At 38.3% G+C, this 12,525-nt stretch overlaps 1 protein-coding gene across 6 annotated transcripts in view; it reads left to right on the top strand.

Annotated features, from left to right (window-relative positions):
• Positions 1-1,079: 1,079 nt before the first annotated feature.
• Positions 1,080-12,525, top strand: part of ralgapa2 (Ral GTPase activating protein catalytic subunit alpha 2) — a 109,616-nt gene continuing 98,170 nt past the window's right edge. For all 6 annotated transcript variants that reach the window (XM_057343297.1, XM_057343299.1, XM_057343298.1 and 3 more), the window contains exon 1: positions 1,080-1,368. In XM_057343297.1, the coding sequence (XP_057199280.1) occupies positions 1,095-1,368 (274 nt within the window). In that variant the 5' untranslated portion in view covers positions 1,080-1,094. The remainder of the gene's footprint in view (positions 1,369-12,525) is intronic.

The raw sequence follows: 12,525 nt of genomic DNA on the forward strand, positions 1-12,525 counted from the left end.
TAATTAGAAAACTACAATTTTATTAGATGTAAATGTGTTTGAAATGGATGACTTGGACTGAATAATAAAAAAGCAGCCACTAAGAGCTCAAAATACATATGATCTCCTTCAACGCTGTTTAAAAGCATCTCAGGGTGAGACCTCAAGATAAAATGACAAAAGAACATTTCTGCCAATTATTCACAGGTTTGCTAATTATTCAGTTTTACTCCACTGACAAACAACATAGTTTTGTGTTATTCCATAGATTTGATGAGTTTGCTATCGTTGTAAAATGAAGAAAAAATACAAATAACGAATGAGTAAAATAAACAAACGTTAGTGTACATTTAACATAATAATAAATGTATTATTACACCTGGAGCGACTGCGTGCGTAGTGCGAGTAAATGTGGATGAGCGCAGTTTAAACATAAAACACCAGGTGGCGATGTAGAACAATCTATGTAACACCACACCTGATAAATGTCATTTGAGAGCGTAAGCAAACGCCTTGACGTAATCAGAGCTTGCTTTTATTATGAAAGTAGAATTGCAGTGTTACATTATGGCACATTACGACAAGAAAATGTGAAACATAATTAAAAAGATAAAATAAATGATAAAAACATAGGCTATAAATTTAAAGATGTCCACTGGATAATGTTTAAAATTGTGTATAAAACAATAATAGGGATATTAATATTAATAATCATCATCATTTTTATCATCATCAACATCTGAATCTTTTATGGTTGCTTCCGTAATTACACACCCACAAACGGTAACACGTGTTGCCATATTTTGTGCCAAAACCGTTTATGTGTTTCTGTACAAATCCATTGTCAATATTTAAATATGTGAAACTGACATAATTTAATTATACACATAATATATTTTAAATATACTATGTTGACCATAATACATATTATCCTTCGATGAAGACATATCGATTCGGTGCAATCCGAAACCAAACCTGCTTTTAGTTATTCAGTCGTTTTTTGTCACATTAAAGTTCATTATTTTGTAAGTGAGATTTTTGTTGACAACAATATTGTCTTAATTACGCAATAGTTGATGTGATTGTTATAAACTAAGCGCGGGAGATTGCCTTCGATGACGGTGGGGATTATTTCACGAGCATCTGGCGCCCCGGTCGGTCGGTCAGTCAGTCAGTCAGTGAGGCAGCTGCTATTCTTCATACACATACACACACAGAGACACACGGGTCTGAATGGTGACAGGAAGGTAAAACCCGGCCACAAAATCGCCTTTTACAGCGGAATGTTCACTCGAAGGGGTTATGGAGACGTCAAGAAATCTACACAGAAAGTTCTGGACCCAAAGAAGGATGTTTTCACGCGCTTGAAGCATCTGCGCGCGCTGTTAGGTGAGTGAGTCTCTGACAGGACTGAAGCGTTCAGAAACACATCACCTTCTGCGCGGGTTCGACCTAATAAAAATCATCCCTGTCGGGGATTTAAATGTTTTAGAGACGTTCGTGTGCTGTCTAAACAACGGCCTGTAATATGTGCCTGGCGTTATTTGTGATCGATAATGTATAAATTGAATTACTAGCGTTAGCTAGCTTATCAGGCTACATCAACAACAGACTGACAGACAGATGTCTCTGTGTACGTGTAAATATATTGACAGAATATATAACAACAGACTGATATATTTGTGAATATGCATATAATATATGGCAATTGACCTGACAGACTGTTATGTACTGTATGTATGCGAATAAATAGAAAATATAGAACAGCAGACCTGACGGACTAATTTTTGTGTAGACATAATATGTAATCTCATTGGTGAATGTGTGAATATATAACAGATCTGAAACACGAATATGAGTGAATATACACAGAATATATAATAGCAGACCTGACAGACTAGTATATGTTTGAATATAACGTTACACACAATATATATCAACAGACTGATATGCAGAGTATAACTATAGATCGCAAATATAGAATAAACATTACATTTATTTTATTATTAATCTAGCAATAGACCTTACTTATGTCAATGTGCATAGCAGCAAACAGGCTACTATATGTGCATATATATATATATATATATATATATATATATATATAAACTAACTGACATGCGTGAGTAAGTAAGAAAACTAAATGATGTGTTAATTTATTCAAAATATTAGACTTGACAGTGCAAACTGTTACGTGATCGTTTATTCACATAATGTTAGTGTTGTTTCGGTGCATATGGATCTCTGTCTCAAACTCATGAATTTTATTTTGGGTTGTACTAGTTAGTTATGCCATGTATATTATGTGTGATGGTTTTTATAAATTGTACTTATTTTATTAATTGCCCTAAATTTAATCCGGGCCGTGGTTGTGTTTAAAAAACCCAATTCTGCCAGAATTTTGCACATCAGAAGCTGCCATGATGCCCAAAATGTTTGTTTGTTTAGTCTTTTCACCCTTGAAACTGTACTGAGAAGCCTATTTATTCTAGCCTTTTATTATAAGGCATATCTCAATGACATTCAAAGGAGTCTGGTTGAGTTCAGACTTTGTGTGAGTAGTTTATCAGTCCTTTTCATGCTGACTCATTTCTGGTTCAATGTCAAGACAAGTGAGCAGAGGTCACAGGTCACAAAGGGACCTGTCTGGAACTTCCTGGTGTTTTTACTAGTCTGTAAGTTTGGAGCTGAATAAAACCGGTCTGTTTTGCCATCAGCTGTTTTTAGGATCTCCATGTACTCTCACCCGGCTGCAATGTGACATGGTGCAGTGTTTTCATAAAAGGAAAGAAGGATTTCCTCTTACCGGCTGTTTCCTGTGTAGACAGGAAATGGGGATGAGTGATGGACACTAAAGAGAAAGGACATTAGAGGCCAATTTTATCTGATTTTTCACAGATTTATTTAAATACCAGTGGTGCTATACCAGGTCAAAACTGCTTGTGATTTTCAATATGATTTTATATAAGTGTGCTTAGTAATAAAGCAATAAGCCCCAAGAAGCAGTGGGTTACAGGGGTATTTTATAACGGCTTAGAACTCTGCTCAACCAATCAGAATCAAGCACCAGAATTGACTGTTTTATAATTGTCATTTTAAACTTGGTCCTGTTAGTAGGCTAAATCACGCATTGACAAATTTGTTCAAGCAAAATCTTCACACGTGTTCTTTTACTTGCTTAAGTGTCAACTTTTCTATGCTGTTGCCAGCAGACCTCCATGATGTAGCCTACTAATTTAGCATATAAGCTCATAGCGTACATAAAAAAAAATGATATGACTAGTCAAATAGTTGGTATAGGACCCTGATAGATATTTAATGAATATTTGTGCAAAATAACCTTTTATTTTTTATCCGTGTACCTTACAGTTTTATCTCGATAACAGTTATCGTTTGACTGTTTGCATGCTAAAGCAGAGCACGCCAAAAAACTCTCTTTCAAAACAACAATTATATAAGCTAGTTCCCGCCCAGCTTGACTAGCTAACCCTCACCTGATCTCGAGGGAATTCATAACTATTTTACGAAGTGACTAAATCATATAAATTTGAACGACGTGAATCGTACAAAACGTACGATAATTTGGAAAATGTAATTCTGAAGACTTACTAACCCTAACGATACTAGCACAAAAGCAAATCGTACAAATAAGATCATACAAATTAATATGAACACCTCGTAATATAGCTACGAATTCCTGTGCGATTGTGTTGACTATCCTGACTCTTCTCTAGTTTGGTGGTGCAGGAATTAGTAACTTCACCTTCTTACTTTTAAACAATATATTGTTGCAGTTAGTTCCTCTGTGTTTGTTGGTGGCGGCATACACCGTTTACTGAATCGGACTGGATTTTTCTATCTTTATGTGCTAGTGGCGTGTTTTTAGCTGTGGCTGTGTTGTGGTTGCTGTGCATGCAGTCACTGGTCATNTCCCGCCCAGCTTGACTAGCTAACCCTCACCTGATCTCGAGGGAATTCATAACTATTTTACGAAGTGACTAAATCATATAAATTTGAACGACGTGAATCGTACAAAACGTACGATAATTTGGAAAATGTAATACTGAAGACTTACTAACCCTAACGATACTAGCACAAAAGCAAATCGTACAAATAAGATCATACAAATTAATATGAACACCTCGTAATATAGCTACGAATTCCTGTGCGATTGTGTTGACCATCCTGACTCTTCTCTAGTTTGGTGGTGCAGGAATTAGTAACTTCACCTTCTTACTTTTAAACAATATATTGTTGCAGTTAGTTCCTCTGTGTTTGTTGGTGGCATACACCGTTTACTGAATCGGACTGGATTTTTCTATCTTTATGTGCTAGTGGCGTGTTTTTAGCTGTGGCTGTGTTGTGGTTGCTGTGCATGCAGTCACTGGTCATGCCTGGTTGAGTTTGGTAATTACAGCATCACCTGATCACACACAGCCAACCCCCACAGCCATAGCTATCACTGAGACAGGACCAACAGTCAACAGTCCGGGTTACGAGATGACCAACTCTACTGGCTCGTGTCTGATTGACACATGCTGTACATTATGCTGTTTGTCCAGAGAGGGCTGTTTACTTTCGGTACGATGCTGTAAATTTAATCCAGTGTCGGGACTGTAAACGTACTCACCTTGTGTTTGCTGTTTACTTTGTTGTGTTAATGTACACTGGTAGTCTAAAAGCCTCATTCATCATACATTGCAAAACAAATCGATGAACTTGCATTGATTAACAACCTCAATTAGCCTTTTATGGAAATCGTAAAAATCTAGCAAACTTTTGACAACATCCAATTTATATCTTGATATGTATTTACTCTGGCAGTTTGTTGTTTCAGCCAAACAATAATGTTGAAACACAGTGCTTAGTTTTGACTGATTTTGACTGAGAACTGATTAGTATTTAAGAATTTATTCATATATTTTGATCATTTTTATTTTTATACATATCGCCATACTTAAAACAAACAATTAACATTTTTGAAGCACGCAGGGAGTTTTGTGACATTGTTGACTGATGATGCAAATGCATTTTGGTAAAAATCTGTTTACAAAAATACCTTCCAGCAGTAATTATTAACAATTAAGCTATTATTTACCCTCCCCTGTTTAATGAATTATTTTTGTCTACTAGATGTTGTTGTAGGTCATTACCTCTAAATTGTCATGTAACTAGTCAACAATCCGTCAATAATTTGGATTATATAGGCTATGTGTTATTAACCGGTATTATGCTGAATACAGTTCCAGCCTCTGTTCTGCGGTTTTCTGAGCCAGTTCACCCAACACCGTTGACTCCAATGGAAAAGTTTATTCACAGCAATGGCGGTTCATGGAGGCTCTCAATAGTTCCCGGAAGTTACTAGTTATGCATGGAGCTGTCAAAAACAGACCAACTGAGATAAACTTTTAACTTTTAAAAAATGAAAGAAATAAAGCATTTAAAGAGAAAACATAACTTCCTGGAACTATCTGAAGGCTCCATGAATCACGTGACGCTCCAGCGTTTTGGACTTCCAATGGCAGAACTCTCTCTCTCAATGGCTCTGACCACACCCAAGGAGCTTCAACTGTTTAATAAAATAAATTAGCTCCAAACTTTGCATGTTTCAGGTAACATTGTGTGTTCATCCTGCCAGCGAGGACATTGCAAAAGTTTTGTGTATTTATTGTGCTATTTGCTCAGACCAGTGTGTATGTGCAAGTGACAGTGTTGCCAGATATTTAAGTTGAAAAATCAGCAAACAGGGGTAAGCCCAAAATGAACCAAAAAAATCGACATATTTTATATTTTATAAGATAAAAAAACGCTACACCCAGCTGTCAGCTTTGTTAACTATTAGTATCTATACTGTAGCTTTATGAATGATGACCAAACAACAAACACGAAACGTTTATAAATAAGAGAACATGGCAGCTGAAGCAGCCTTCCGATGACAAAGAAAACGCCGCATCTCTCTTAGCGTTACTTTAGCTCAAAATGTGGAACATAACCAATCTTTACCAGAAAACAACATACCAAGCAGGTTAAACTCTAGGGATTAATGTTTCCTTACTGCTGCGGTCAACACGTTGCTATAGTTACAACTCGCAAATTGCGGGAGTGACTCCCGCTCCGTACAAACATGGAACGATTGTGCAGTAAATTCATTCCCACATTTAGATGCAGTTGTCACTCCCGAAACGTTGCAGTGTGTACGTGGCCTAGGAGAACTGATTATGATGATATTTTTATCTTATATATAGCACCTTTATCCTGACATCAGATTACCAGGAAGCTAAAAGAAAACTATTTACATGAGTCCTGTTTTTGCATGTGGGTTTGAATGAGGCAAATCATCATCTGGCCCTGTCCCGCCAGAGGTCACTTTGAACCTTGAGCTGTTTGGTTAAGAACGGAGCTGTACAGGAATCCAGCCACCAGTCTCAAGACTTCAAATATCCTTTGCAAACATTTTTATTGCAAACATTTACCATTGAAACTCTGTCAAATGTTTGTGAAACGTTTTGCTAAAATGCCGACATTAATGATTTGCAGGTTGTGTTGGTCAAGAATCGCCAACTTGGACAGGACCAATATGCAGGGCTGTACAGTGCGACATACGTGCTACGAAAAATGTAATCGTGTAGCAAGCGTGCGATACAGTTTGGCAGATGCATTAGACAGAGCCGCTTGTTTTGTTTATATTTAGTTCTTGCGATTAAAACTTGTTATCCGCCTGCATTGAGTCCATTGATCTAGAGCCCTGATCTGCGCGATGTGGGAAACCGTGGAAGGAATCGCGTAAGCAGAATTCTACTATTTAAATATGTCCTCTGCTTGTTCTGCATGTGTACGAGTGAATGAGTTGTACACTTTAACATGTTACAAGCGTAACACTCGTGGATTTGTCCGTATCTCACTATACGAAGACATGAGCACATGAACTTCATCCACAGAGCTGTTCTGAGTATATTTTACAAGCGTTTCACTGTTTGAGTGAAGCCACCGTCAAACACACTGAACCTCAAGCGTCTTTGCGACGACCCGCCAAAATAAAAGTCTTACTTTTAGACTTAATTTGAACCAGATGAAAAAGAATATTTACTTGTAGTAATTTTAGAAACTAGTGAATACTATAGTATACTTTAATATTTACTATAGTAAGGTTAATCAAAACTAGTACCCAAGAATTTCACTATAATGAAATACTTACTATATTATAATTACTATTGTATACTACAGTTTTTATGGACAAATGTTCTTACTATTGTATAACAAAACATTGAAAATACAGAACTCGGAACAATTAAAAAGGAAAAAATGAATTTGGAAAAACTAAAAATGATATGGCCCTAATTTATCCATCGGTATGTAACATTAATGTCCTGTGTCATTTACCTGCCTATTTATGTTATGAAATGCACTTTTTATACTATTTTTTATACTATAACTATTTAGCCTGTGCTACAACACTTTAAGCCTTTATGTGCAAAAAAAGTTAACGTACGGCCCTGCCAATATGTAAAGTGCCTAACCACAATTCACTTAGCTTTCATGCTGTTTAGGGGTCAGATAAGTCTAAATATGATAAAACAATACCACAATAACAGATCTGAAAAAAACCCACAATATTTTGCTGTTTCAGATTATGATTTTCAAGTTTGTGTTGTGATTTTGAAGTTGATAAGGTGAACATTGGCAGGTCCATTGAGAAAGGGAACATTGTACTGGTTTGGTGACATTCAGAAGACTTAGGAGTGCCACCCATCTGCTGTTCCCACTTTCATGACAGTTGTAATAATTGTAATGTCATAATTAGGTATTTTTAGGGATTGGTATGCAGGAGGAACAGAGGGAGCGGAGTTCCCCTCCTGTTCCTGCTCAGCAGGCTGTAGTGCCACACCTGTCCATTATTCCACACAGACATGCTGCTTAGGTGCCTTTACTCGTATAATAGAGACTATTGTCAACTGTGAGGTTTCAATGCAAGAAAGATGAAATGTCAACTAGCATTAAGATTGACTTTGACAGGAACAATGGCTCTTGGTTGCTCCTAAAAGTGACTCTAGCAGTAACTTTGTAAACAAATTCCATAGTTGAAATTGAGATGACCCAAGCTTTGTTGGAAACATTATTTTCACTTCCCTCTTTGCTATGAAGGGGGATAATATTGTGCAAAAAATCAGGACAACATTAAATTCATTGTTATTACGAATAATGCTGTTTTGAATTATTATCTGTAATGACTTAGAAACCATAAGAAACATTGAATTTGTTTTATGTACTCTTTTTTTGGTTTGTTCTGTTAAATTCTGTGCAATTTCCTCTTAAATTGTGTTCTGTTTTGGTCATAATCATTGGTGCAATAAAAACAAACAAACCTGCAGGACATTTTGGCCTTCTAGTAAAGCCCATACATTTAGCCTACATGCTTAACAGAAGTTGAGATAAGGTAGATACATAAGTAAAACAATTATAAGAATTCTTTTAAAATGCCACATATAAGGGATGTTCATGCTAAACATCAGGGTTTTTCCTGGCTCAAAATGAGGCGGAGGTGGCGCCATCCCGATCTTGTACACACACACACACACACACACACACGAAGGCCTACCATACCTTTAAGTGGCTTAACCAAAGTGACTTTGACATATTAAAAGTTCTAATAAAATGAGATGAAAATGAAATAACCGAATTAACCAGTCTTACTAAATGAGCAAAGCTCATTCACATCTTGCATTATCTGTGGTTCACTTTAAATGATTTAATGATCTCTTATATTCTCTAGAGTCTAGTGAATGAAAAGTTCAATAGCTTAAATGAATCGGTTCAAATGAGTCATTCGTGTGCGAGTCATTCTGAATGCAATATGCGTTCATACTGGCGAACTCGCTGTGTACAGTATATGCACAGCTAAAGACATTACAATGATGTACGGCATGTTAATTTAAGACATTAAACGTACTTTGATGCAAAACAAACAGCCTTGAAACACAGCCAGCTCTTGTTCTGCAACTCTTTTTAGCGCCTCAGTGTGCTGATAACGAAACAGCGCCCCCACTGTGGCATAATGCCGCAACTGCAGTTACAAATGGCAATCTGTTAAATGCATGCAGCATTTCTTGTGATGACACCCGACATAATTTTGGCAAGAGTCTGAGGCGGCACGACATTAAACGGAGGCGGCCACCTCCAATTTCTCTATGCAGGAAAAACCCTGAACATTTGTTAACTCAGGGAGCGTGCAGATGCGTGTGACCAGGTGTAAATGCCCTCCGAAACGTTTTCGAGATACCGATCACACAAACCACTTGACGAAACTGGACAAGTGTAAGCCATCTGATTGTTGAGGCCACATTTGTCATGGCTTTACTCCTCCAAATGGAGTGCATCACTGGCAGCCTTGCTCAAGCTCAAGTTCGTCATTTTATATGTAGACGCGCGACAATCACGCTCACAACGCGTCATTACATTCTCTGTTTTCCCGGGGTGCAGAGCATGTGAGCGGAGCTCAGCGGTCAGAATTTCCGCTCCCCGCTCACGTGGGTGTTCGCTCCCTCAAAGTCGCACCAGACCGCTCCGCTTCCCGCTCACCTACAATTTCATCCCACCTCGGTGAAATCGCTCCACGCACGCTCAAATTTAAAATTCCTCTACATGCCTAACACCTGCCGTTTTCAACCCCTCGTTTATACCGCACGCATCTGAGGCACGTTACGGCTCTGACGCGGCTACCGGAACTGATCGGCGTCATTCTAGTCTATGCTTCAGTGGCGATCGGTGCCTCCTCTTCAGGGGAAGCTGGAATTCAAAATACGTGTTCAGCGCTTCACGTGAACCTATGTGCATCACGCATCATGTCAAAATACGTGCCTGCTGCAGACGCGTCGAAAGGGTTTATGATAAAAGAGATGCTCGCGTTCAGACACTGCGTTAACACTTTACTCTGATTACACATGAGACTAAGCGAGTGTCTAGCAAACGTGAGCGTCTCTTTTATTAAAAACCCTTTCGACGCGTCTGCAGCAGGCACATATTTTGATATGATGCGCCACACACATGACGGGCTAAATACATGTTTTGCCGAGCTTCGCATTACTGCTTCCCCTGAAGAGGAGTCACGGATCGCCACTGCTATGCTTGTGTTTACATCAGACATCTCTCCTTCACAACGAACGATTTTTGAAGTGTAGGCTGACAGTTTTGTTAATTGTTGAAGGCACAGGTGAATTCTGGGTGGATTTGTGCATGCCCTAGACTCGTGGTGTGAGCGGTATCGGAGCGGAACCGGAGCGAGACCGAGCGTTCGCTCCGATAAAAACCCGCTCCACGCTCCGACTATATTTTGCACGCTCCGCTCACATGCTCTGGTCTAAACCGCAGTGACATGAAGCTTAGCAAAGCAAAGCTAATAGTGGAGCTACTGCAAGGGAATTTCGGTGCTAGCAATCAATTTATCCTTTACATAAAGAGGGCTCTAGACCCATTTTTCCCACTGGTCGCACTGATGCGACCCACTTTCTCAGTTCGTTGCACCAACTTACTATTTGGTCGCACCCTTTATTATAGTAATCATACAGTAATTTTTATAATATTAAGCTATCCACATTCCCCTGCATAACTTGTATATAACGCAGTGTAATTTGTATATAGCACATCTGTACATACAATATACTATTGTCCTTTTGTCTAATATTGTCCTTTTTGCCAAATGTGTATTGTCTCTCACATATTTATTTTTTACATTTTGTTACCTGTGCCTTGTCACTTTTTTAACCTGTATGTGCACTGGAAGCTTCTGTCACTAAGACAAATTCCTTATGTGTCCAAGCACACTTGGCAATAAAGCTCTTTCTGGTTCTGATTCTGATAAAGACCTTGCATAATAACCTCAGTTGATGAATTGTTCTGTTAATTTGTCACTCTGTCTTTTAAAATAGTCGGCTATAGACCACTTCATATTTGCGCTTTAACACTTGCGAGCCCAATAAATCCAAAATAAATGAAAAGAAACGTTGTATTTGTTATTTTATACAGTTGTTATTATTTAGTTTTATATTCAAGTTATATATTGGCTATGAAATGAGAGAGACAGTTCATAATCCGACGTATTTGACTTCATTAAGTGCTGCACAGAATGATCGGAATATGACATCAATGTTCCGTGAGAGCGTTTTAAAAGCATATGGAGCGCTCTGTCCTGCGATGCTTCACAGAATGAAGTCAAACACACACTTTAGTTTGGAGACGGAGGGAGTGCACGAGCTCTCTGCTCGCTCTTTCCTGGACTAATCACAAGCACGTCATCACATTAAATGTTCAAATAAATCTTTGGCGGGGCAAAAATTTGTTTTACGCACTGGCACCAATGCGACCCTCTGAAATTTTACCTCGCACGTTATAAAAAAATGGTCACATTTGCGAGCATTTTGGTCGCAGTCTAGAGCCCTGATAAACTTATCATGGATGCTCAGCAGCATTGGCAGCTTCCCGTGCGCTTTGGAAAGGAGGAGAAAACGGCGCGACCCGTAGTTTCCCTGCCTTCTTTTAGACGTGACGTAAAAATACAAATGTGAAATATGAATAAGTAATTAATAATGTTTGTATTTTGCATGGGTATAGCAGATCGGATTTATATCTGTCTAGCTAAGACACATTTATGCCCTCTTCGGATATTAATCCTGGCTGGTGGAAAGCAAATGAAACGTGCTTCCTGAGGTGTTATCTCTGCATTCCCGGGACAGCCGTGCCATCTGAAAGGGTGTTTTTTGCCTCAGGTCTAATTGTCAACAGGCTCCAGACTGTCCCCACAACACGTAAACATGGTACTTTATTAAATAACAATAACTTAAATAACTATATAAATAACAACTAGCCAAGCTTTGGAATCAAGTAGGCCTGCTATTTTTATTTGATGAAAAAACTTTCTAGCGGAAATAAACTTTGCCGGTTCTTCTGTATTTTCTCGCCTGTTTATTTTATGAATAGGATTTAAATTATTTAAGCTTTTCTCAACTGTCCAAAATGGTGCAGGTTCGTGAAAATGTGATAATATGTGAATGCAGGTGCTGTTGTTGATCTATTCGTTATGCTGCCGTTTGCATGTTAAAATTCTTGTTGCCTTCGAAACGAGACGCAGGCATGCAGCATGTATGTTTATTTAATTCCAATTTAATATTAAAATCTTAGCAGTTAACGGTTAATGTTCGGATAACGTGTGTCGGTTCTCGGTTAGGGAAATGAACCGAAATGAGCATCCCTCCCTACCACAACAAAAGTTGCACCAACTCTGACGGATGAAAAGGAAAGTTTATTTATTCTAATAAAGACAAAAACTTTAATGTCCAATGCTACTGTCTCCCGACAAGGTCAGAGAGACCGCAAAACAAAGCACTTTGCTCATCAAGGAAATTCTGTATTATCCTCCTGTAGTTGTCTCGCGAATGCACATCGCAGCAAACAAACAGGCCTGTTATATTGAGCTGTTATTTCTTTTTTTCAGCAGCGTGCTAACAGGCTTTTGTTATTGAGCTTATTCATGTGGCAGAGCTCCTTTCTTCACCT

Source organism: Triplophysa rosa, linkage group LG10 (assembly GCF_024868665.1).
Source record: "Triplophysa rosa linkage group LG10, Trosa_1v2, whole genome shotgun sequence".
Lineage (NCBI taxonomy): Eukaryota > Metazoa > Chordata > Actinopteri > Cypriniformes > Nemacheilidae > Triplophysa > Triplophysa rosa.